The following is a 22222-nucleotide window of genomic DNA, read 5'->3' as shown; positions in this document are numbered from 1 at the left end:
ATTAAACCCAACTGCACCAACTGTATATGAAAACTATAAGCTTTGACGGACGAGATCCACTAGGCTGCAGCACTGATTTTCCACACTGCGAGACTAAGTGTGATTTCCCTCTTTTAATACATGAATACAATAATTACAAATTACAGTTCTCAAATACCCAGGTACTTCATTCATTGCATATCGAAATTGATCACTCTAAAGAAACTGGTGACTGACTAGAATAATAAAACCCCTCACGAATGCAATAAATACTTGCATTTTAATGCCTTTCAACCCAAAGGACCCAATGTTCTACGTATAAGAGGGGACCCCCTTCACTTGTTTCTGAAGTTTTTAAAACACCAACGTTTCACCTACTTCTAAAATCCTCCTGCACACACTGCTCAACAAACCGCCTCTTGTGAAACAATACGGGGAGTGGTGGTGGTGGGGAGTAACATCGATTTTTTTTTAGCGTTACGTTTCAGATTTTTAAGAAGAATCAGCCGCGGCCACGGCTCATCACCGCTGAAATAAGGCCTCGATGAAACTGCGGTCTTTGCCCTCTCGCCCGAGCGAAGGAAGAGGAGCGCCGGGTCCGCTCGGCAGCAGCAGTTTGTTTATCCCGCCAGTGGCCCATGCTGCTCCATTGCTGTGCACGAGAATACGAGGAGTGGAGCGTGCCGCCGCGCAGGCGCCTTGCATTGTTTTGACTGAAAATGCCGTCGGTTTCGAAAACGGCGGCGAGCGCTTCTCCTCAAACCGAGAAACCAACCCACTACACGTAAGTAAAAGCCAAAAATTGAAAGCGCGGAAAATTGCATAAAAAAAAATTCTACGCCGGGGTGCCAGTGGTCGCAGCAAACCCACAGCCTCGTAGATTCGGGCACCCGGAGTGGGTTTAAAAATGGTGCTTTTTTCCTTTTGTAAATTCTTCCCGAATACACGTAAGTAAATAAAAAAGACACATTTGAACAAAGCGCAGCGAGCTAAACTAGAGAAAGCAGCTGGCCTGTAATAGCGAAGCACCCTGTAGCACCCATTAAACACTAACCTGCGCCAGTTTGTTTGCAGAATCGGCAGCTAAGTTACATTTTTACTTTTTTATTTTTCCTTCTTCCATCTCGGCCTGATTTGCTGAAGTCCCTACGTGTCTTTCTCGACGTACGTACCAATAGCTAGAACTGCTCTTACGGACAAAATCTGGCGTAAGTCCTATCGAAATAGTAATGTATCGTGAGCGCAGGCAGTGGAGTTTTGGGGCAGCATGGAGTAACATTTCTTGCTACAATGAGCGACAGTAAATTTTGGATTTGGTTACGCTGAATTTTTCAGTATTTACGTGTTCCCCGGTCTTCTTGCGATTGTACCGTTAGTTCAGAATCACGAAGTGTGTCTTTTTACAGCCGAAACACGAGAGTAACGTTGCAGTCGTGAAGTGAATTGGGTATTTTAAAAATGAAGGTTTTTCAGAAATGATACGAAAGCATATGCATGCTTTTTACGGTCGGTCGCGTTATAAGCATAATAGCCTGTGGAAGTTGAAAGACTAGAAATATAATCAAAGATCATTTTTGCCTTATTTGAAAAGATCATTTTTTTAACGGTGGTTTCTAATACTTTGCAGCTATTTAAAGGAGTTCAGAACGGAGCAATGCCCTCTCTTCTTACAACACAAGTGCACCCAGCATAGACCGTTCACTTGTTTCCACTGGCATTTCCTAAACCAGCGGCGGAGGAGACCTATCAGGAGACGGGATGGGACTTTTAACTACAGCCCCGATGTTTATTGTACAAAATACGACGAAACTACAGGCATCTGCCCGGACGGAGACGAGTAAGTTATCGGCTAATTAAATTAATGGATGCACTTCAATGTGCGCCTTTTTCTCTGTTAATAATAGGCATTATGATTGATGGATGTTGATATTTGATGTTTTTATTGTTCGACTGGAATAGGCGGTGTTTGTCAGTGCTTTTGTTTCTAACTAGGAAATGCACAATAGCGGAGTTTTGCATGTGTGCTGTGTGGTGCTTTCCAGTCTACGTGGTGTATTGTAATGCTGATTGTAACGTCTTAATATGAGTAAGGTTTCCGAGAATACACCGGATGTGTTAAAAGAGATCATTTATGTATTTTGGGTAATATATGCACCCGGTCGTGGGGATTTTTTTAGTGATTTTCTGCCTCAGATCCACTTTATTTTTAAATGGTGTATTCGGCGATAGGCGCCTTCTATTGCTCGCGTTTTGGATTAAGAATCGATATGGCGTGGATTGAGATACAGTGTCTGCACCAGGAGAAATTCAGTAGCTCACAGCACCGTCTTCCAGCTCCTCTCGGACAATCGTGGTAACACACCCCCCCGTCTTTCAGCGCATCCGCGCGAGAGGTGCAAGCAGAGGGGTAGAAAATGCATCTGTATACACGGTTTAGAGTGTTTTGAAGAGGGCAGCCCTTAGAAAGAGAGGATCTGTTTGTTTCCTACCCTGAGAGCGGACTAGGTGTTAGACGCGCGTGCAGCTTGGCTCGCAGCCGTGGCCATTGTTCTGCTGCGGAGCGCGCGCACCCCTCTGCCATGCTCGCGAGCTGCGTCGGGGGTTTGAACGCTCGGGCTGCTGGGGCTGTCGGATGCGGAAGTCATGTCCGCTTTGTGCGTTACTGCAGAGATTGTACCGTGAAACGCGAGCCTTGTGAATCCAAAACCGTCTTCAATTCTCGTAGAAACGCCTGGTTTTAACCCCCCCTCCCGGAAAAAAAAAACATTTTTAAATAATTAATTTGAGCTGTCCTTCATCTTTTCAGACCAAGGCAGGCAGACAGACACACCCCCTTTCTTTCTCGGGTCTTGATACTGCTTCGTTATGAGCTAACAGGGGAAGTGTTTACCATTCCTTTGCCTTGTGTAATTAAAGATAACACCCACGGCTGCTATTGGTTACATGGTGACATGAAAAACGTTGGATTTAGTTTGTCGTTTTATGCAGTAAAGCCTACCTACCTTTACAAACTCAGTGGCAGTGGAGTGCACGTTAATTTTAGCCTTTGGCTACAAAATAAAACAAGGTTAACGTAAGAACAGTAGTTTCCACTTGAACTGGCTTATCTCCTGCCAGGTGAAGTTTATTTAGTACCTCTGTAGCAATGGATTACATATGTTGTCGAACATTTGATAATAGGCGCTGTAGCCTAAATTGTTTTATTACAGTGGATTTGTTATTTTCATTGAAGAACGTATATCTCCATACCACAAAATATGTACAACTTCCGCTTGTTTCCTTTGTCGTGCTGGCGTCAAATTTGTTCTTGAGCTTTGATGTTCATTTGGGGTACTAAAAATGTGAAGTGATCTCTACTGATAAATACAAAAGCAGAATCAAGCAGTAATATTGGATAAGAGAATATGGCTGTACTGAAGAGCTGAAAGTTATCCTGCTCTTTTTGCAATTGAGGGAAGTTGTCAGATGTGAGCAGTGGCATCAACAATGATGTGCTGGACTATAATGCAACAATTTCATGGACATTCCTAAATGGAGCAATACTGACTCTGCCTTATTAAGGGGTGGAGGGGATATCTGGCGCTTAGAAAGTGAGCAGTCCTTAGGAGGGCTTTGTTTTTGGTTTCTGCTTATTCTAAACATTTCAGTCCTTCAAAGTAGTGAATGGTAACAGTGGAAAGGTAGATTCATCGGGCCTTCTCTGTGAAAGCTCACTTATGCACTGGTTGTTTGTGTGCATTGAGTCTCCAGCGATGCCACTAATCAATTGCTTTCCCCACAAGCAACAATGGCATTGTGAGTGCCAACGACATCATGAAAGGGTTAAAGAGTACGCAACAACACGCCTGTCTGTGCAGTCTGTGCATCACGACTTGGACATGACTGAAATCAGCAATTTGGCTAAACTAGAGGTTCCCAATCCTGGTCATGGGTTTGTTTTTCCACCCGACTACTCAAATAATTCACCCGTTATATGACTTATTGAACCTAATGTGACTTCTTTGAGCTCTTTGATTTTCTGTCCCCAAACAAGTTGGATGCCGACTTTTATGCAGCTTGTTGGTTCAAGTCAGAGATCATGTCAAATAAAGAGCTCAGCTGCAATGAAGTCCAGCAGGTATGTGGATCCACAGATGCAGGACTGGGAACATCAGCACTCCTGTTGTATCTAGATGGGGGACTGGGTCTTGGGTTCACTTCAGCTGGAAATGACTCATGTTAGTAGTCTTGAAGAAGAGGGAAACCCTCAATCCAATTTCCTTATAAGAATAAATTGCAGTGGTTCACGGAGCCATGTTATCATATCTTTTTGTTCCTGTATATAATCTTCCTCGGTGCTGCTTTGATGCTTTAATATATGTGCCTTCCAATAGAACTCACCCCTTCCACTGATGTCCCATTTTAATGAATTACTAATGAGGAATTTACATTATTTCAGAAGTGAATATTTTTAATCAAATGTTCTATAAAAATAATGATGACAGAACAAGAGCAAAAATTGCTGAAATATTTATTGCAGAAGTCTTTGCTATAGAATCTTATATTAGTTGTGCAATTCGTCAGAGTAATTTTGGTCACCTGAGCTATTTGAAGAGCCTGCATGTGGAATAATAATTATGATGATTTCAGACTATACGGGTACATTAAGTCGGATATAACATTTCAATTTTATGCAGGTCACCTAAAACTAAGAACAAAGTAGATGAGCGCCTCGCAGTATGTTGTGTTCAATCGTATCCAATTAGGTGGTCTCTAAGCCTAATCCTAGTGAGCAGTCCAAGATTAAAGAAAGATTGTTAATCATGTGTAATTAATGGGATAATTGGTTAATTGGAATGATAGCCAGCCAGCTGGATGACTGATTTGAATCCCCCATCTTGTCTGAATCCTGTATTGACGGTCTCTCAAGGCTGTTCCTCTGAGGAGCCTATCCTACAGAGCGCAGCAAGAATTTGAGATGGTTTCATTTCCTTTTTTCCCCCCAACTCGGCGTTGGCTCCGCTCAAGATGTCGCGCTGTTGTCGATTTTGGTTCTTTTTGTCAGGATGTTTTCAACAGCTCCTAAACAAAATGACTAATGTACACATATAAATACTTTATGCACCATGGGGTGGCACCCAGAGTTTCAGAAACAAGTCACTGAAGCAGAGAGGTGCTGAACACTTAATTCTTTTTTTCTCCTGAGCTTTTGAACTGAATCACGAGTACAATAGCAATACAACCTAACCGCTTCAGCTCGGTTTCTCAACACAATCGATAATGCAGAAACAAAGTGCGCTGTTAACATCAAGCCATAATTCTGTCCCCACCGGCTCTCGCCTTCAGCAGTGAGAAGCCGGAGTGCTTTATAAAAGCCGTCAGACTCTTGCCTCCTATGCCTGTCCTTTCACAGCGGCTCAGAAGAAGGTACTGCAGTGGCCTGTGGGCTCCTGTGACGCCTAGATCTTGGTGTGTGAGGGCTCTTGAGGAAAACCAGCGTTGTAAAACTACAGGTGCCCAGGGGAACTCTGCTTCAGGGGGCACTGTGGTTCTGTTGTTCTTTGTTCTGGAACTGCTGCTAATCCTGTCATGATTGGTCTCTGCCTGCGAGTCCCACAGAGCTGCTTTGAAAATGAAGTTCATGCTGATTAAAGGGCTGTTGGTTGTGTGGTTGGGGAGGTACTACAGGAACAGCAATCTGGGCATCGGATGTAGCCGCCAGTTCTCCTTGGGCAAGGAGACCATGCGGTTTAGAAAACTTGAATCCATGACTTTCTTCCTCGGAGGAGATGCATAGAATTAGTCTCAAGCTTGACTCGGACTAGCGTGATATAATTGTGTGCTCACAGAGGACGCTTCTTTTACACGATTAACAGGAAAATCAGTTATGGGGGAAACAAATGGGATTCCCACTCCCAACGTTATTTATGATCCTGTCTTGAGTTTTATGAACTGTGGGGCTCTTGTGCTAAGCATGCTCAGAAACGGACAAGAAAACAATTCGATCCCGTCTTTGCCACCTCTTTCTTGCTGTAAAATTCCCCAATATGAGGGAAAAGGTTTTTAAATTTTACTGGTACGGAGGCAAGTTATGTTTATCTGTGGATTCTGTGAAACTGAGGTGGGCAAAGCTCCCCATTCTACTCATACTGGACAAAATCTTAGGAACCCCCTTTCAAGCTACGTCTTGGAGTTAAAGTGCACGAGACTTCCGGGCTGCGGCAGGAGCGAGCCTCTGCGGCCATCAGCCTTTCCCTGAGCAGAACAATTCTGAGATCGCGGTCCTGCTGCAAGCTGTTGGAACTGGCTGAGAGTGTATTTCAGCCCCGCACACCTGCAGAGAGGACTGGGCGGTCCCTGTGCTTGAGGGACGTGCGGGCTAATTACTTCACTTACCTCATTAAGCGAATTATTTTGCATAATGTCAGACCAGTTGTGTTCTTTGATCTCGATCGGGTGCTAATTGAGACAAATGTATAAAAGCCCTGGCTGTCCCTGGGCAAGGGGTATGAGATCCAGATGTGTGTCCTTCTCACCCGCTGTTGGCTTGTGAAAGAGCCCGCAGCCTGTACAGTAGATCAGACTCACGGGTTTGTTCGGGCAGTACTCAGTGGTCAAGCTCAGTAACACAGTTATCATCACAGGAAAGGAGATTGTGTTAAGCAGGGTTAGGTATTTGTTATTGCTCTGCTCGGACACAGTTCGCTAGAGCTCTAAGTAATCTTTCAGTGCCTGATGATGCACATGCCCTTACCTAGAGCCCAGCAATTTTACCTGCTGTTTGAGTGGTACAAAAACAGTGTTTTAATGGCAGTACACAAGTGTATTTCTGCATGCTCTGTGCCAAGTTCAGCACTGGGTCTTATGCAATAAAAATGAAATGTTCAGTTGCAATCATTTGGCAAACAGGGTGAGAGAGAGAGGCACACGGCTGAGATTTTGTTTTTAACTAGAGACTTTCTAAATTTTACTGAAGTGACCCGCTGACCCAAGATAACATTGGCCTCACATGCCAGTTAGTTCTTTTTCCCCAGACTCAAACCCCATATTTTGAAATGCTGCCTCTCTGTAGTCAGCGCTGTTTTATTTGCTCTTCTCTTAAAAAGAGCTTCAACATTGGATTAGTGCACAATCTGTGACAAATCACAGATGGGTTTATTTGGCATTTTAATACAGGCACCGAAGGGCTGCATTCCCTCTTGGCATAATGATTGTTGCATTTTTGAGCTCGCTCCTCTGCCACCTTATTGACCCAGCCCGCAATCAGACTCGCTATATTGACACCCAGGGAGTCTGCATCTACTCGATTAAACCCTTGTATCGCTACTGTGCGGTCTGCAGCCCCCGTATAATGGCCAAGGCCTGGGATGAAAGAGGCGTTGATAAGCCTGGGCGATAGGCTTTGATGTGTGAATGGCTGATGGTGCTCATGGAGTCGCTTCTAGCGCTTCTGTGGCAGGACTGAGCAAGCACCTGCTGGCAGCGGAGACAGAGCAGGACTTGTGCTGCATAGAGGAACACTGGCAAAGCTTCCGGAAGTCCACTGGGCCCGCTGGCACTGCACAGCGCTTGGCCATCCCCCTCGGCACCAGACAGCGCTCGGAACATGCCCTCACACAGGCATTAGGAAGGGGTTAGTCAATCATTTGCCTTTAAGTACTGCATTAGACATGACTTTGGTCTTTCACACTTTAATTCTTTAAATTTTTGTTCAGATTTAGCCTCATTAGGGATAAAAAAACAGAGAAAGGTTGCAAAGTGAGGGGAGTGCGCCTGTCTAGATCATTTGGTTATCAGTAGGGAATCTCATCCAGCCTTTCCTAAAGGAAAATTTAGTTTCCGGCTTCAACAGCATGGCTTTTGTGTGGAAAAAATGACTCCTTTTCTCAGTTTTTAAATCCACTTCTTCTTACATTTGATTTAAATCAAGCAATGTCACAATTGTGTATACTTTTCAGAATTAGGTCCTAGTAGTGCACTTCACAGTTTTAACAAAGCTTGAATTGCTTTATAATTTAACTAATTTTCACATTGTTTGCCTTTTTTTAATGTCTTTTTTTATGAGTAGGTTTTAGTCTTCATCGAGTCCTTGCCATGCGTTTGCCCAGTCTTGAATTGTACCGAAGTCTTTCTGAAATTCCTTTGCAGCTTTACAGTTTGTAAATGTGTAGTGGCACATCCTACACGCATGGTAACTCGAGGTCTTCCTCCAAGTGATGAACAGATGTTTCAAGGTATTGAGACAACGGAATGGTGGCTTTTAGCATAAGAGTCTAAAAATGTCATGATCTTTATACTATTTTTAATGAGTATTAAAACAATGTCAATGTTTCTGATTGACCGTGTAGAGCCTGCAGCTTATACATCAATGAAACAGGATCAGGATCTGACTGCTTTGATTTGTTTTTCCCCTGGCATTTCACATTTCTAAACAAATACCATTTCAGAGTTAAAAGGAACAGGGACAAGATCCATCCATCCATTTTCCCCCAACTGCTTTTATCCTAGCCAGGGTTGTGGGGGACCCAGAGTCTATCCCAGCAAGCAGTGGGTGCAAGGCAGGGTACACCCTGGACAGGACGCCAGTCCATCGCAGGGCACACAGACGCAAACGCGCACACCAGGATCCGTTTTCACAGAAACCAATAAACCTGAAATGTCGGGTTGCAATCATGCGAACGTGGGGAGAAAATATACGCTCCACGCTGATAGCACTCAAACCCAGGGCCTAGCAATGCCAAACACTGCGCCACCGTACTGCCCCAGGGGTAGGCTCCATTTACTTTTTCTGCTAGCAGAGCTTTAACAGCTCCCAAGAAACCACACTGTATCTTACATGGGATCTGATACAACAGGGATACAGCGGAAGTTGATTGTAAATTGAGCCTGTCAGGTTAATTTAGCCTCGGCTCAGGCAGCTGCTGTGCATCTGCTTGTGAGTGATGGTAACGAGACATGAGCAGAGTGGCTCTAAAGCGGGGAACCCCTATATTTGGTGCTAATTAGCTATTTCTGCTGTGTTTTACTTTGTTTTTGGTTCCTCTCAGTTGCTGAAATGAGACCAATTTCTCTCATACTCACTGGGCTTCAGCGCAAAATGCTTTTTTTTGCTACCATTTTAATTCTTCATGCCTTTTTTCTTTTACTGTGCGTCTTAAAGAGGGTGCAGCTGCTTCAGAAGTTTTCAGTGCATTAAGAGACTTCAAAAGGTTGAATAAATGAATAGATTAGCTGTGCATCTGCATCTACCTAAAAATAGACCTTTTTTTTCCCGTATCAAGGTCAGTGAAGTTTGGAGCTGCTGGTAGCTGATAAAGTGCTTTTGCAACGTCGGGAGTTTTAGGCCTGTTTTGTAGTGTATGAAGTTGATTTTCACCAGCAGAATGTTGTGGCGCTCTCGGGTTCAAGTGGGTAGGCGCCCTCGCCTCTGCTGCCTCAGGTCGGCCCCCCCACCGTCGGGGACTCGAACCCGGGCTTCCGGCGTCACTCAACAGGGATCCAGCCACTTGAGCTGAAGGTAAATCTCCTATCAGCCCGGCGACTGCGGTCCCTGCTATTCAGAGGGATGGGTGGGGACGTCACTGCGCTGGTAAGCCGGCTCGAACAACCTGCAATGGTGGCCGTATGCGTTACAATATAAAGGGCTTTAGTTTCATTTCTGGTGATCTGACATGCTGATGTAACAAGATGGTTTTTTGTTGCCAGATTTAAAAAAAAATAGTTACAATGCTTTCTTCTTTTTGTCCAATTTAAAAACCTGTGATCACTTTATTGCATGGCCTGAACAACACAGAGCATGGTCAGGTATTAAGGTGGCAGGTCCCTTGTTTCAGTGTGTCTTTGTAATTTTGCTGTCGCCGAGCTGCGTGGAGCTCCACCGCTACAGTTGGCGACGAGAGCTGGCCAGGCGCTGCGGCTGGGCGTGGTGGTGGCCGGGCCCCTGGGGTCCACACTGGGGGGGCTTGTGGGTTGAGAGCTCACGCGGGATGCTGCTACTGTTGTAGCCTTGAGCGAGGTGCAGCGCAGCCCGTCTTGCAAATGTAAATTAGGTTTCGGTTGACTTACCTGGTAAAATATATAATAAAAGGCAACCATATTTCCTTTCTCCATGAAAGATCGGTTGTTGTAACCACATCGTTTTTGCTTGTTGACTTGCCAGGTTTGTGTTTTGTTTCTCTTCAGTGTGATTTGTCAAATACAGAAATGTACACTCACTATGACACACAGCTTTTCTGATGCCTTTTATTTCATTTGTTCTGAGACCATCGTGACACTTATTCTTCAGTGCCTCCTGGTTTGGTCTTGTAGATCCGTTAGCAGAGCATCAAGGCATGAATCGAGCTGCTCTCGGGCTGTGTCGCTCTCTCAGGTTCTTGACGCGAAGAGGAGCCCAGTCGCTGAGGAATGTTTCTGTGACCCTTCCATCTTGAGCAGATGGGTCTTGTCGGGATAGTGAGTGCCTCTCCCTTTGGAAACAGAAGGTGCTGGTGCAAGAGCGTGTGTTTTCTCTCACACTGGGGGCTGCTTGGCCACGCTGTCAGTGAAGGGCTCCTAGGCTCAACAGTGATGGAATAAAGGCAGAAAGCGCAACAGACGAGGAAATGAGCACAGCGTGGTTGCCGCCGGTTCAAAATACACAATCTGCAATTCTGCAGTGCTGTGGCCGTGTTTTGTTTGCTGTGGGTTACGTGGTTTGCCATGTATCGGTGCTCTATAGGAAAATCAGCCAGAGGCAGAGATCTTAACTGCGCCGTGTCCTCGCTGCGACCCAGGGACACTTGTCCCGAGAAGATCGGTAAGTGGGAGCGGGTGCGGAGAGGGTCCGCACTGCTGAAACTCGAGCAGCTTGGGTAACTGGGGAGAACGAGTGTCTCCCTGCTGCTTGCAGGGCTGAAATGTGATTGTTCTAAATTGCTTTAACTACGAATCTCTCTTTCTGTGCTGCAGGCCACGGTGTGCTCATTTTCTTTCCTTTGATTTCTTATTAATATTGTGGGTTTGCACTCTGGTATTTGTTGCAGCTGATGATGACAGTGATGAACGGGGCTAAGGCCTGTGTAAGTAATGAAATGGCACCTACATGTTGCAACGCCCAAGAATTCTGTTGGTTTTGCTTCAATTAACAATTTTGTGCTGTTCAGTCTTTGAAGTGTAAATCAGTATTTCTCTTGTTAGAGTTAATTTTTTTTCCCCACTCCGGGTGGGGTGTCAGCTGACCTTGGTAAGCATTTTCTGGTTCCTCGTTTTGCTCTATATAGCCTGTGGATTTGCACCGGGTTTTAGAAATAAGGTTATAGTTTTTAGGCCAGGTGAGTGGATGTATTTTTAAAAAAGTGCTGGTGAAGTTCTGGGATACAGGTGAATGTGTGCATTTGAACGACACAGCTATGTCTCTTCCCCTAGACCCCAGCTCGCCTGTAATGTTTCGTTTAGATAATGTAGCATCATGGAACCCCCACCTGGCAGATCGTGGGCACAGAAAAGAACACGCCGGGGGACCACTTGTGCCCACATTCTGCTGGGGACCCAGTCAATCCATGTAAACTTGGGAAGAACATGCAGTCTCCACACAGAGGGTATCCCAGGGCTGAATCGATCCCAAAGACTTGGGAGCCCTGAGGCAATAACACCAGCTTCCAAATCATCAAGCTTCCCCCCACCCCCGTCACACCAGAGTTTGAATGCAAGTGCTTTGTGTAGCTAAACTGACAGACTACCGCTCTTCTTTTTGTTTTGTGAACGTTAATTTTTAGTAAGACGCAGCCACGTTCTGTGGTTCTGAAAAAGCAGGATCAAGTTCAAAGCCTGAGTCAAGACATCCCAGCCGGGTGCTTTTGGAAGAGATGGGTCGAGACAGCCTTTTCTTTCTGCTTCCACAAAGGGAGCCACTGAGGTTCTGGGCAACACAGTGGCGTGGGGGTTAGCAAGGCTGGAGCCCTGGGTTCATTCCTGGACCTGGAATAATCATCTGTGTGGAGTTTGTATGTTCTCTCCGCGTTTATGTAGGTTTCCTCCACATGCTCTGGTTTCCTCCTGCAGTCCGAAGATGTACTGGTAGGTTAATTGGCTTCTGGAAAAAACAGAACTGGCCTTGATGTGAGTGTATGCGTGTCTGTGTCCTGCACCTGCGTGATGGACTGGTGTCCTGCCCAGAGCGTTCCCCACCTTGTGTTCATTGCTTGCTGCGATAGGCTCCAGCTCCCCCATAGCCCTAGACAGGTAGAAAAGGTTCGAAAATAGATGGATGTTGAAATGCAGCCTTTTTATTTGCACTGAATTCCAGGTAGTCTTATTGGCACCTCTTCTTTAGAAGAGCCTTTACTTAACTGGTTCTGTTCCTTACCCATCAGCTCCTACTGTATTCAGTACCACCGTCTTCTGTCTCCTCTCATTGTGCATATGCTGTATTTTTATGTTTTAAATTTTTTGTTGTCATCCTGTAAAGTGCTTTGAGAAGACATTTAAATGTGCTACATAAATACAGATTATTATTATTTATTATTATTATAGAGGCGGGTAGGCCCTGGAAAGCAGGCAGTGCTCTGGCCCCTGTGGGGGAAAGGAGTGGTGTGAGTTTGACAGTAACATAATTTCTTATTTAATTCAGGCAAACAGTCCTTCCGGATGAATTCGACCACCTGGTTGATGTCAAGTTTAGAATGCAATCAGCGTTTTGCTTCTGTGACTTAAAATAGTATCTTATGTAAATTAATACAGATTTCAGTGTAGGACTTCAAGGCATAATTCTTCCTGCATGCAGTAGATGCCCTTGCTTGCTCCTGGCTGACTGTGCTCAGGGCTCATCTTCAGGTTTAGCTGCATGTTTCTGTACGTTGGTTTTTCTCTGTCTGATGCTGTTTGTGCTGGGAGGCCCGATCCTTCTGCACTGGTCTTTATTCGAAGGCTTGTAATAGGTAATCTATGCTTGCCTCAGACATGACTGTTACTGTTGCTGTTGCCAGCTGTCTGGAAGGTGATTGCAGGACTGTAAATGCAGGGTTTCAATCAAACTGAACTTTGGCTGCTCGGTCCCATTTGGAAAACAAACGTGGTGACGTTTTTGCACTTATTAAAAAAAAAAGAATAATACTTGCTTACCTTGTAGTATTCTGTCATGGTGCTGTAATTAGTGTTGCACAGTTTTCAGGGAAATACCCAGGTCTAGCAGAGGATGTTTGCAGGTCTCAGCAGTTTCCTCCCTACATTGTTTCTCTTGGCTTCATTGACTGAATCTGATGCTGCTGCAATATAAGATTTTTTTATTTTAGTGAAAGTGAAACTTCTCAAGTGAGTCATATCGCACTGTCCTTTTTTTAAGTTTTGAGAGTGTTCTGTATGTTTAGAAAATAGCCTTTCCTGAAATCAATTTGCCAGGGAAGGAAGTTGTTTTTTTTTTTCGTCTTTCGGGCCTTTTTTTTTGTCTGTTTTGTCTGTATGTGGCTCTGTCTTTATCTCAGAATTATTCCAGCCTGTAAAAATGCTGGTGTCGGTTCAGGCTTTTCCTATGCAGTGTCATCCTTTAAGTAGTTGAACTTTGTAACCTCTCCTGACTGCTTAATTGAGATAAACCAATCTTTGTGCATTTGTCAAACATGAACTTGTCATTCTTTCACAGTTCTGTTAATTTGTAGTCACATTTTTAAGGGACAGGGTAATTTGCAGCTTTTTTTCAATGTCTGCAAGTTGCTTTTGCAGGAGCATCACAGTGTTGGAGCCAAGTAAGTTTTATAAGCTGTTTTTGTTTGGTTTGGTGTGGCGATCAAGCACCACTGAGGAAATAGTGTGAATTAAGTGTCCTTCAGTAACAACACCCAGGCAATAGCAACAGCATGATTGCTTGAAAGTTGGATATTGTGTCTCCAAAATAATTAATCTTGTTTTAACCTGCTGTTTCACCTCAGTGCTTTTTTTTCCTATTAAACTCAGAATATCTTGGAACAGGCCTTAGATATCACAGTCTAGCCTTAGAACATTTGCTGCAGTCTGTCCTTGGGACACCTTCAAGGCTCAAGTGGTACTGATGGGTCAAGGCACTAATTTAGGGTGCAGGTTACAGTCCAGGCATTGCTGGGTGCTTCCCTGGGTCACTTCAGGAGCCCATGTCTGAGATGCCCTGAGTGGCAGAGCACCACCAGGGCTGGGTAAATATTCTTACCTATTCGGTGCAGCTTTAGTTAATCTTTTAATATCTTCTTGAAAAAAAAGGCGCTTCCTGAGAGCTGGTGTGATTGGCATGTATCTGAACGCATATAAAGAGCCAGCCATGGGAAAGGGGGCTGTGTTAGCTCTGGGTGAGGAATCAGACACTGCTAGTTTTGCTTATCAGGCAGCACTCAGATTGAGCAGCAACACAGTGCGATTCCTCCTCTGGGCACTGGGGCTGGTGTTGAAAGACTTGGCTGGAGCTCTTTCAAGAGATTTATGTTCCATATGACGGGGGGGGGGGCTATGAATATAGCTGGAATTGTAAGTTTGGAAATGAATGGCGAGACTGCTCTGACAGGGCACTCCACTGCTGGAGCAGTGTTCATGGCAGCAAAGGGGTGCAGCAGGCATCTCTCTAAGAGCTGCTGTGCTGCAGTACAACTGTGAGCTGTGGATCACGGGAAGAAATTCTTTTCCAGTCACATTTTAAATGATCGTCCTCTCAGCTTGTGATTTTTACTATAGTTTGGGTTTCTTGGCTTGGCTATTGGCAGTATTTCTTGTTTGATTTTTAAACTTTGCATATGGAAAACCAGGAAAAAACCCCAACTGAACTGGCCTTTTCTTTGTTGAGCTCTGACCTGCAGTGTGCCCCAGCATATAGTACGTATGTGGGAGGAATCTCAATCTAGCTGTGCACATTTAGAAGTCTAAACGCTTCCTAAAAGTGATTTTTCTTTTGTTCAAGCAGCACTTTCTCACTGTTAGGTTTTTAAAAATACGGTTTAGGGCGATTGATTTTAAGTGGATTAGGCTAGAGGGCCATAAAAAAGTACTCATCAGTGAAGACCCCCAAAATTAAATTTGTAGTCTGTATCACAGGGAAATTTTACCATAAAAGTTCAAATATCCTGGGCAGCACTGAGGTGGTATGACAGCTGATTCAAATCGCTGCTCCACAGCTGCGGTTGAAAAAGCTCTTTGTAGGTGTTGCAGAATTTAGGTTGCTCTATTTCAGTGTTTACATACAGCTACATATACCTACAGCATTATCTCTTTCCATCTTCAGCTCCTCTGTTATTATTCCCTTACCCTAGTTACCCCTCTAATATCTAATGTTGTTAAGGCTGCTGCCTACTGTCTGCCTGCGTTTCTCTGAAGCAGAAATCTCTCATTGTTTAAAATTTCGAAGTATTCTCTTGTGCACTGCTAGCAAAGAATTGCAGTTGTACCCGAGAACAGCAGAAATCCAAATTAAATTGACCGGTTTGGTCAGTGTAGCTCCCAGATTCCTTCTGGATCTGTGTCATGGGCACCGGCACACCTGGCACCTGGTAATTTCCAAAGACCAGACCTAAAGCCGTGTCTCAGCTCTTGCTTTTTAGGGTGAAGCCTGTACAGAGAATCCAGTCCAGAAGTCATTAGTTTTCCTTCTCTGTTCCTCAAGAGTCTACACTCTCAGCACATGGGGTGAGTGAGGTTTTCTTACCCTGTTAAACATGGGTGAAGACTGGATGAAGCCGAAGAATATTGAAATATCTTCGAGTCCTAGATCACTGAAAAATAAGATGTCTCTCTCCCCCACTCATTATGACAGCTTGCCTTGATGTCATCAGCAGCGTTGCCATGGCTACCGTTTCTGTGAGAATGAGCTACTGTGGCTTCTGTGCAGTTTATCAGTCACCCAGTGCTCTCAGCATCAGTCCCTAAAGCTGCCATTTATGTTTTGTGATTTTGTTGTTTTTTTAACCCACATACTTCTGCCTCTCCTCCATGAGCAATGGAGTACAAAGCCTGCGTTGTGAGAGGTCCTTCAGTTTTGCAGCTCGTCTGACATCATTCAGAGTTGTTGTTTTTTTACATTTGAAAACAAACAGGTGATTGAGAGTCATTTTGTAGTCTGCATTGAGGTGGAACGTTGAGGTTTCCGCCCCTGAAATAAACCAAAAATAGGCAATATTGTCACCCCAACCCAAAAGGAAGAATTCGGTCTCTTTAAAAAAATATACCATGCAGTCAAGACTAGGAAATGGATGGATGTTTAAAGCCTACTCTGTTAGGCAATCCCAGCATTTAAACCAGTTAAGGTCTACTCCTGAGTGCAGATTGGGTTTTCAAGTCAGTCCAGAGGTTGCTGGTCCGAGCCTGAACTGTGCATGGGATTATCCGTATAGCTGGTTGGATTGCTGCTCAGTGGCACCCCCTTGTGGCTTGCCAGAAAGCTTGCAGCCTTCTTGCTTAGAGCTCCATGTCTTCTTGGACCGATGCCCCAGCCTTTTGACTGGCACTGTAGGAGGCACCAATCGTGGAGGGGGAGGGGGAGTGGAAGTAGGAGACAGGTGGCCTGACAAGGGCACATTTCAGAGGATACAGTCCATGCTGTGCTGGCTGGCCTGTGGATAGTAGCTGTCGGCTTAAATCATACCTGACTCACAAATTACAGAAAGAATGAAAATGGGGGCTCAAATAAGTAGCTTCTAAGCTCAGACAATAGCAAGCCATTTTTCTAATGTCCGTGGGCTCAGGCTTGTCTTAGCTCTGTACTGGACACAGCTTCACAAGCTGTTCGAAGAGAGATTGTCTTAAAAGAAGATGCTTTCCCGACACTCCTGCGAGTGTAGGAGCTCAGTAGGAGCTTTGACTGAGAATCTTGGTGTTTGAGCTAAAGCTCTTGGATCTACAGCGGTGCCCCTGGTTGACCGCTTCAGAAACAACAGAGCTGAAGTGAATTTTGGTTCGCAGGGGCAGCGCTGAGTAGTAGGGATGCTGTTTTTAGTGTGTCAGCCCCTGTGAGTGAGAGGGACAATATGAGGCTGTCACTTGTATTAATGTTCTTGAGCCTTGCAGTGCTGTGAACATGGTGTGATAGAAAACAGCCTGACAGCAATGGGTCTTTCTCGCTGACTCCACAAATCAGGAGCAACAAGCTGATAGCATGTGTGCTATCCACAGAAACAGACTCCAGATGCACAGCGGTGTGTTCCACTTCGGGTTTTTCCAGGTGGTTACTTTCCAGATTGTAGTGGTAATGCACAAAGGCAACAGTTTGAGTATCGCGTCTTTTTCACATCTGTCCGAGCAAATGCATTCACGTTTCAAAAGATCCAGCACGAGGTGTTGGCGTAGGCACTGGAGGTCGTTCAGCTACGCCAGCTGTCCGATCTGTCTCTCCAAGAGTTTTTACTGCGTTTTGCCTCCCATGCTCTGCAAGTGCTTGAGGATGACCGCTCCTGGAGTGCTTTAGTGAAGCGGGAAATACCTGATCGCTAGTGGTGGCGTTTTTTTTTATCTTGCATTCTGATGAGCCAGGAAATAAGATGGTGTTGGCAGAGCTCCAAGCCCAAGCTATGTGAAAAGCTGCACGCGCTTAGTGTGGCAAAGAGGAATATCAGCCACTGTTTCCTTTCACACGGGGACCTTGTGACTTAATACACTTAAACAGATGCAGGGCCCAAAGCCACAGCATTTGACTTTGCAGACCTTCACTTAAAAGCTCACAGAAAGGCTTAATAGCTCAGCTGGTAGATTGAAGGACTGTAGTAATTTCACACAGGCAAGTTGATGTCCTTTTCCTAACCTTACGGCTGGGTCATGTCAGAAGATTAGAAGAAAGCTTTAGAAACAAGGTAATGTCGGGCCCTTTTTGAACGGTGATGGGGCAACTCCTAAGGAAAATACAAGTGTGGTGATGCTCTTTCCTCTGAACCAGAATTTCCAGTAAGGCGACTGGCCTCGGTAACACTCAAGAAGTTACTGAGGTCCCTACTTCCTTGGTCATTTAAGATCCCATGACCCTGTTTGTAAAAGTAGTGTTGTTAAATTGTCCTGGCAAAACTCCACTCTGGCTTCACTAAAGGTCCTCCTTAATTCAGTTGAAGTAATTTCTCACTTTTTCCAGCTGATCAGATGAGCAGTGGGGCGGCTGGTGCTGAAGGGCTCCTGTGCCTTACCAAGGTGGGGGCTGCACGTCTGTGGGGAATTCCCTGTTTTGGGATCTTTTGGGATGAAGAAGTGCTATACGGATGTAAGGAATTATAACTTCTTTACTAGCATCATCATCATTTTTTCAGGACCAGGTAGCTGCAGACAAGATATTCAAGATTGGTAAAACTGGCCCAGATGTTGCGAGTCACTGGCTGTGACTGGGGTTCCCCCGGTGATGGCAGAGATCTGGGATTAGTCTGTCGGCCTCCCCTGGCTCCCTGGCAAAAACCTCACTGCGGGTGCTTTCTGGGCCAAGGCAGGCTCAAGAGATGCAGCGCCTGTCAAAGGGCGTGTCGCCCTGATCGCTGTTAGAGTTGGAGGAGCAGGTCGATCCTGCGTGGTCACCAGTGAGATGAGCCCCGATGAAGTAGCTGATGATCCCAAATTGGGTGGGTGTAAAATGAAAAATGCAAAAAAGAAGTTCAAGAAGTGAGTCAAAAAGGGAAAATGGTTGAGTTTTTGTTTGTGTGGTTCAATTCTCCCCTCCTTCTTATTCTGTTACCCATGGATCAGTCCTAGCTTCTTTCCAAAAAATAGAGGAGCTCTGTACTTTAGGAGCCTTGTCTTGGTCTCAATTTATCTGGAGTAATCCAGATCCTGGGTGTTTGAGCCGGTTCCTCTCAAACTTGTACCGGCTGAGTAAGAAGACTTAGAATATGCTCACAGATTTTGGATACAGATCTGCTGGGTCCTTGCAGGCCCGTACCGCAAATATGAAAACTCACTTTCACGTGTGAAAAATCGCTGGGTTGCAAAGACGTTGAGATTTTGTGTGGAGTTGAGAGACTCGTTTTCAATCCAAGCTTAGTAGGACAAAGGTTATTGGTTGATCGTTAGGCTACCTAATGTGTCTGGAGTTGTGCACTGAGTGGCTGTAGTCAAAATATAACAGTACTTCTGGTCCTTGTAAGCTTTCATTAGGTTCTGTAGATATTTTTTAAGGTTACCTGACTGAAATGGGCTTCAGGCATTTACTGTAGGTTGTTTTGTTTTTTTTCACCTGAGCAATGCAGGTGCTTTCTTGGAGTTCTCTGCACATGGAAGCAAGGTTGTAGGGACTTGCTGCGAGAGGATATTACGCGCAGAGAGGGGCGTAAGGGGGGGCTTAGTGTGATGAAAGCTGAGGTTCGGCGAAGGCTTGAACCTTCTCTGTGCATGTTTTCAGTTCACCTGCCTGCGCCATCCAGGGTTACTGGGCTGGCCATGTAGTTTGCTTGTTTGCTCCCGAACGCTATTTGAATAGCCTGATGGCTCTGGATTCCACTCGGGACAGGGTGAGAGCGCTCTGGCTCTTTAGCCGCCGTAGAAGTGTGCGTGGAAGAGTGTTTTAGTCACGGCTGGAGAAAAGCTCGACTTGCCCCTCCGTACCTGGTGCAGAAGATGCGCTACAGCCCTGTTTCTTCCCCGCCCACAGCTGCCCTTACCTGCACCGCACTACGGGTGACACGGAGCGGAAGTACCACCTGCGCTACTACAAGACGGGCACGTGCATCCACGAGACGGACGCCCGGGGACACTGCGCGAAGAACGGCCTCCACTGCGCCTTCGCCCACGGCCCCCACGACCTGCGGCCGCCGGTGTACGACATCAGGTACGTCCCCGAGGGCCCCGGGCTCGAACCCGTCCGCCAGGGTCCATTTAGATATATTTGGATGTCATATATCCTTCTGATGAGACGTAAAACCGAGGTCCTGACTCTCTGTGGTCATTAAAAATCCCAGGGCGTTTCTTGAAAAGAGTAGGGGTCTAACCCCGGCGTCCTGACCAAGTTTCCCATTGGCCCTTACCAATCATGGCCTCCTAATAATCCCCATCTATGTACTGGCTTCATCACTCTGCTCTCCTCCCCACTGATGGCTGATGTGTGGGGAGTGTACTGGAGCACTATGGCTGCCATCACATCATCCAGGTGGGGGCTGCACACTGGTGGTGGTGGAGGGGAGTCCCCATTACCTGTAAAACGCTTTGAGTGGAGTGTCCAGAAAAGCACTATATAAGTGTAAGCAATTATTCATTATTACTATCTCTCAACCTTAAATGAAGCACTCCAATTTTTTTATTGATCTTTGTATAAACGGCGAAAAACATACATGAAATGTTGCGCCGCTGTTTTATCGCATCCCTGTCCCTCCTCGATCGCATGCGTCCTGTGAGCGGGATCATTCGTGCCATGAAAACAATTGAGTTACAAATCGCTTATATGGTTTAGATTTGCATGAATGTATGTGCAGGCACATAGCCATTGGAGGAAAAGGTCTGTTAATCTGTTCCGTTCTCAATTAAGATATGCAGCAGTCATTCCTTCGCTACCTCCCAGACGATATCGGAAGGCGACCGCATGCCCTGTGGCTTGTTTCCATTGGGAACTTTTATCACCAGGGTATTTTGCATGACGAATTCAAAATAAAACGTATCGGTTTTCCATGTAGACGCGCGCGTTAAGGGCTCATTGCTTAGCCTGCAGACCCTGCCGTGCCTGCTGAGTAATGAGGGTATGAGGGTGGGAATGGATGGGTCTCGATGAGATGGCTTTCCCCACAGGGGGACGGTTTCTTGTAAATTTCACTCCCGAGACCAGGTTTGTCAGACATTAGACATCACCGAATAGATTACTCATCTGAGATATTGTTTGAAAAAATTCCCTCTTGTGCCAATCAAAGTTTTGTTGACCTCGTAGTCCCGTGATTGACCTGGTTTCACATAGTGATCGTAATGGAATGTAAAGAGGAGGATTTAGCTGTCTGCCCATTGCAGGAGAGCTGCCAAAGAAGAGTTTCCTGGAGTTTTTTCCTCACCCAAATCCAAATTGTAAGACTGTGCTTATATAATAGCCCCTCCTTATGTAGTTACTACTCTTTACTAATTTTATGTGCCTTTAGCCATAGCAATTTTCGTTTGCAACCCATTTTTACAGCTAGGTATTAACTGGAGCAATTCGGGCGATGCACCTGGCTCACCTGAGGCTCAAACTTGCAACCACTGTTGCAGTCTATGGTAAAGAGCTATTTGAAGGAGATGGAAGTGGTCTCAAGGTGGGATGATTTGGCCCTTGCATCACCCTTCCTCTGCCTATGTGCTGAAGCAGCATCATTCTGCTTCGTTAAGCTCAGACTTCAGCTTCAGGCTTTCTGCTCCCTTACAGCAGGCCACACTCACCCGGTGCTTCCTGTTAGGAACCAGGAGCCCAGGGGCGCAGCGCGGGTTAATCCCACAGTGTGCAGAGTTTGCAGTGGGCCTTTGCCATTTGTTTTTGTTCGTCTACAGTTTGCGTACCGAACCAAAAAGACAAGAAGTACATCTGCATGTTTCTTCTGCTTTTAAGTCTTTTGAAGCTAAACAGGTTGGGCATTCTATTTAGGTCTAGTGAGTTCTGTGTCTTCTGAACAAGCCTTAACAGTTTTATTTAGTATCTGTATCCAAGCGTAAGCGTGAAGAAAATGCAGCCTGCCTCAGAGATCGAGTTGTCGAGTGAACGCTGCTCTGATTTCAAGACCACCCTTCTTGGAAATCGTAAGGTTTTTATTTGTCCTGGACAGACTTGAACTTCAGCAGCTTCTGCCCGATCAGTTTTCTGAGTAGTGACGGCTGGAGTAGAAAGAGGAAATGACCTCATGGACTAGCGAGTTTCTCTAAACGGTGTCCATTCCTGTTGGTTTAGCAGCAGGGGAATTCCACGGCTCTTGTTCCGAGTGCAGCTTCTCTGAGCGTAAGGGCAAATGAGGTCATTGGTTTCCTCTGTGCTCAGCATCAGTGGACCTATTTAAGAACCGACTCTTTGGAATATTGTTGAAGTTATTAAAAGTGCAATATTGCACTTTGATATTTACACAAATATTTTTTGGAGACAAATATTTATCTCCAATCAAAAACTTGCACAGTATAGATTTTTGTATGCTTTCTGAATAGCACTATAATATTATAATTTGATTAAAATCAGGAAAAGAGTTAAAATAATACTGTGTAAGTGTTGTTACAAAAAACAGGTTTCTGGTTCTCTGTTGGAGCAGAAGATAAACATACTTCTGGGCGTTTCGATCTTTTTATTTTGGCTGACGACGCGAGCTGCCTGCCTCTCTGTCAGGTCCGACCAGTTTGTGCCCCTGTGCTCTGTGAACAAAGGTTGGCCATTTTATCT

The 22222-nt window shown here is 45.3% G+C and overlaps 1 protein-coding gene across 2 annotated transcripts in view; it reads left to right on the top strand.

The window, feature by feature from the left end:
• Positions 1-692: 692 nt before the first annotated feature.
• Positions 693-22222, top strand: part of unkl (unk like zinc finger) — a 40556-nt gene continuing 19026 nt past the window's right edge. For both annotated transcript variants that reach the window (XM_088937014.1, XM_088937015.1), the window contains exons 1-3: positions 693-763; positions 1607-1816; positions 19502-19678. In XM_088937014.1, coding sequence (XP_088793140.1) covers positions 699-763; positions 1607-1816; positions 19502-19678 — 452 coding nt within the window. In that variant the 5' untranslated portion in view covers positions 693-698. The remainder of the gene's footprint in view (positions 764-1606; positions 1817-19501; positions 19679-22222) is intronic.

The sequence above is a fragment of the Atractosteus spatula genome, chromosome 18 (assembly GCF_055471065.1).
Source record: "Atractosteus spatula isolate fAtrSpa1 chromosome 18, fAtrSpa1.hap1, whole genome shotgun sequence".
NCBI classification, from domain to species: domain Eukaryota; kingdom Metazoa; phylum Chordata; class Actinopteri; order Semionotiformes; family Lepisosteidae; genus Atractosteus; species Atractosteus spatula.
Note: the sequence above shows the minus strand (reverse complement) of the source record. Positions and strands in the feature narration are given on the sequence as shown.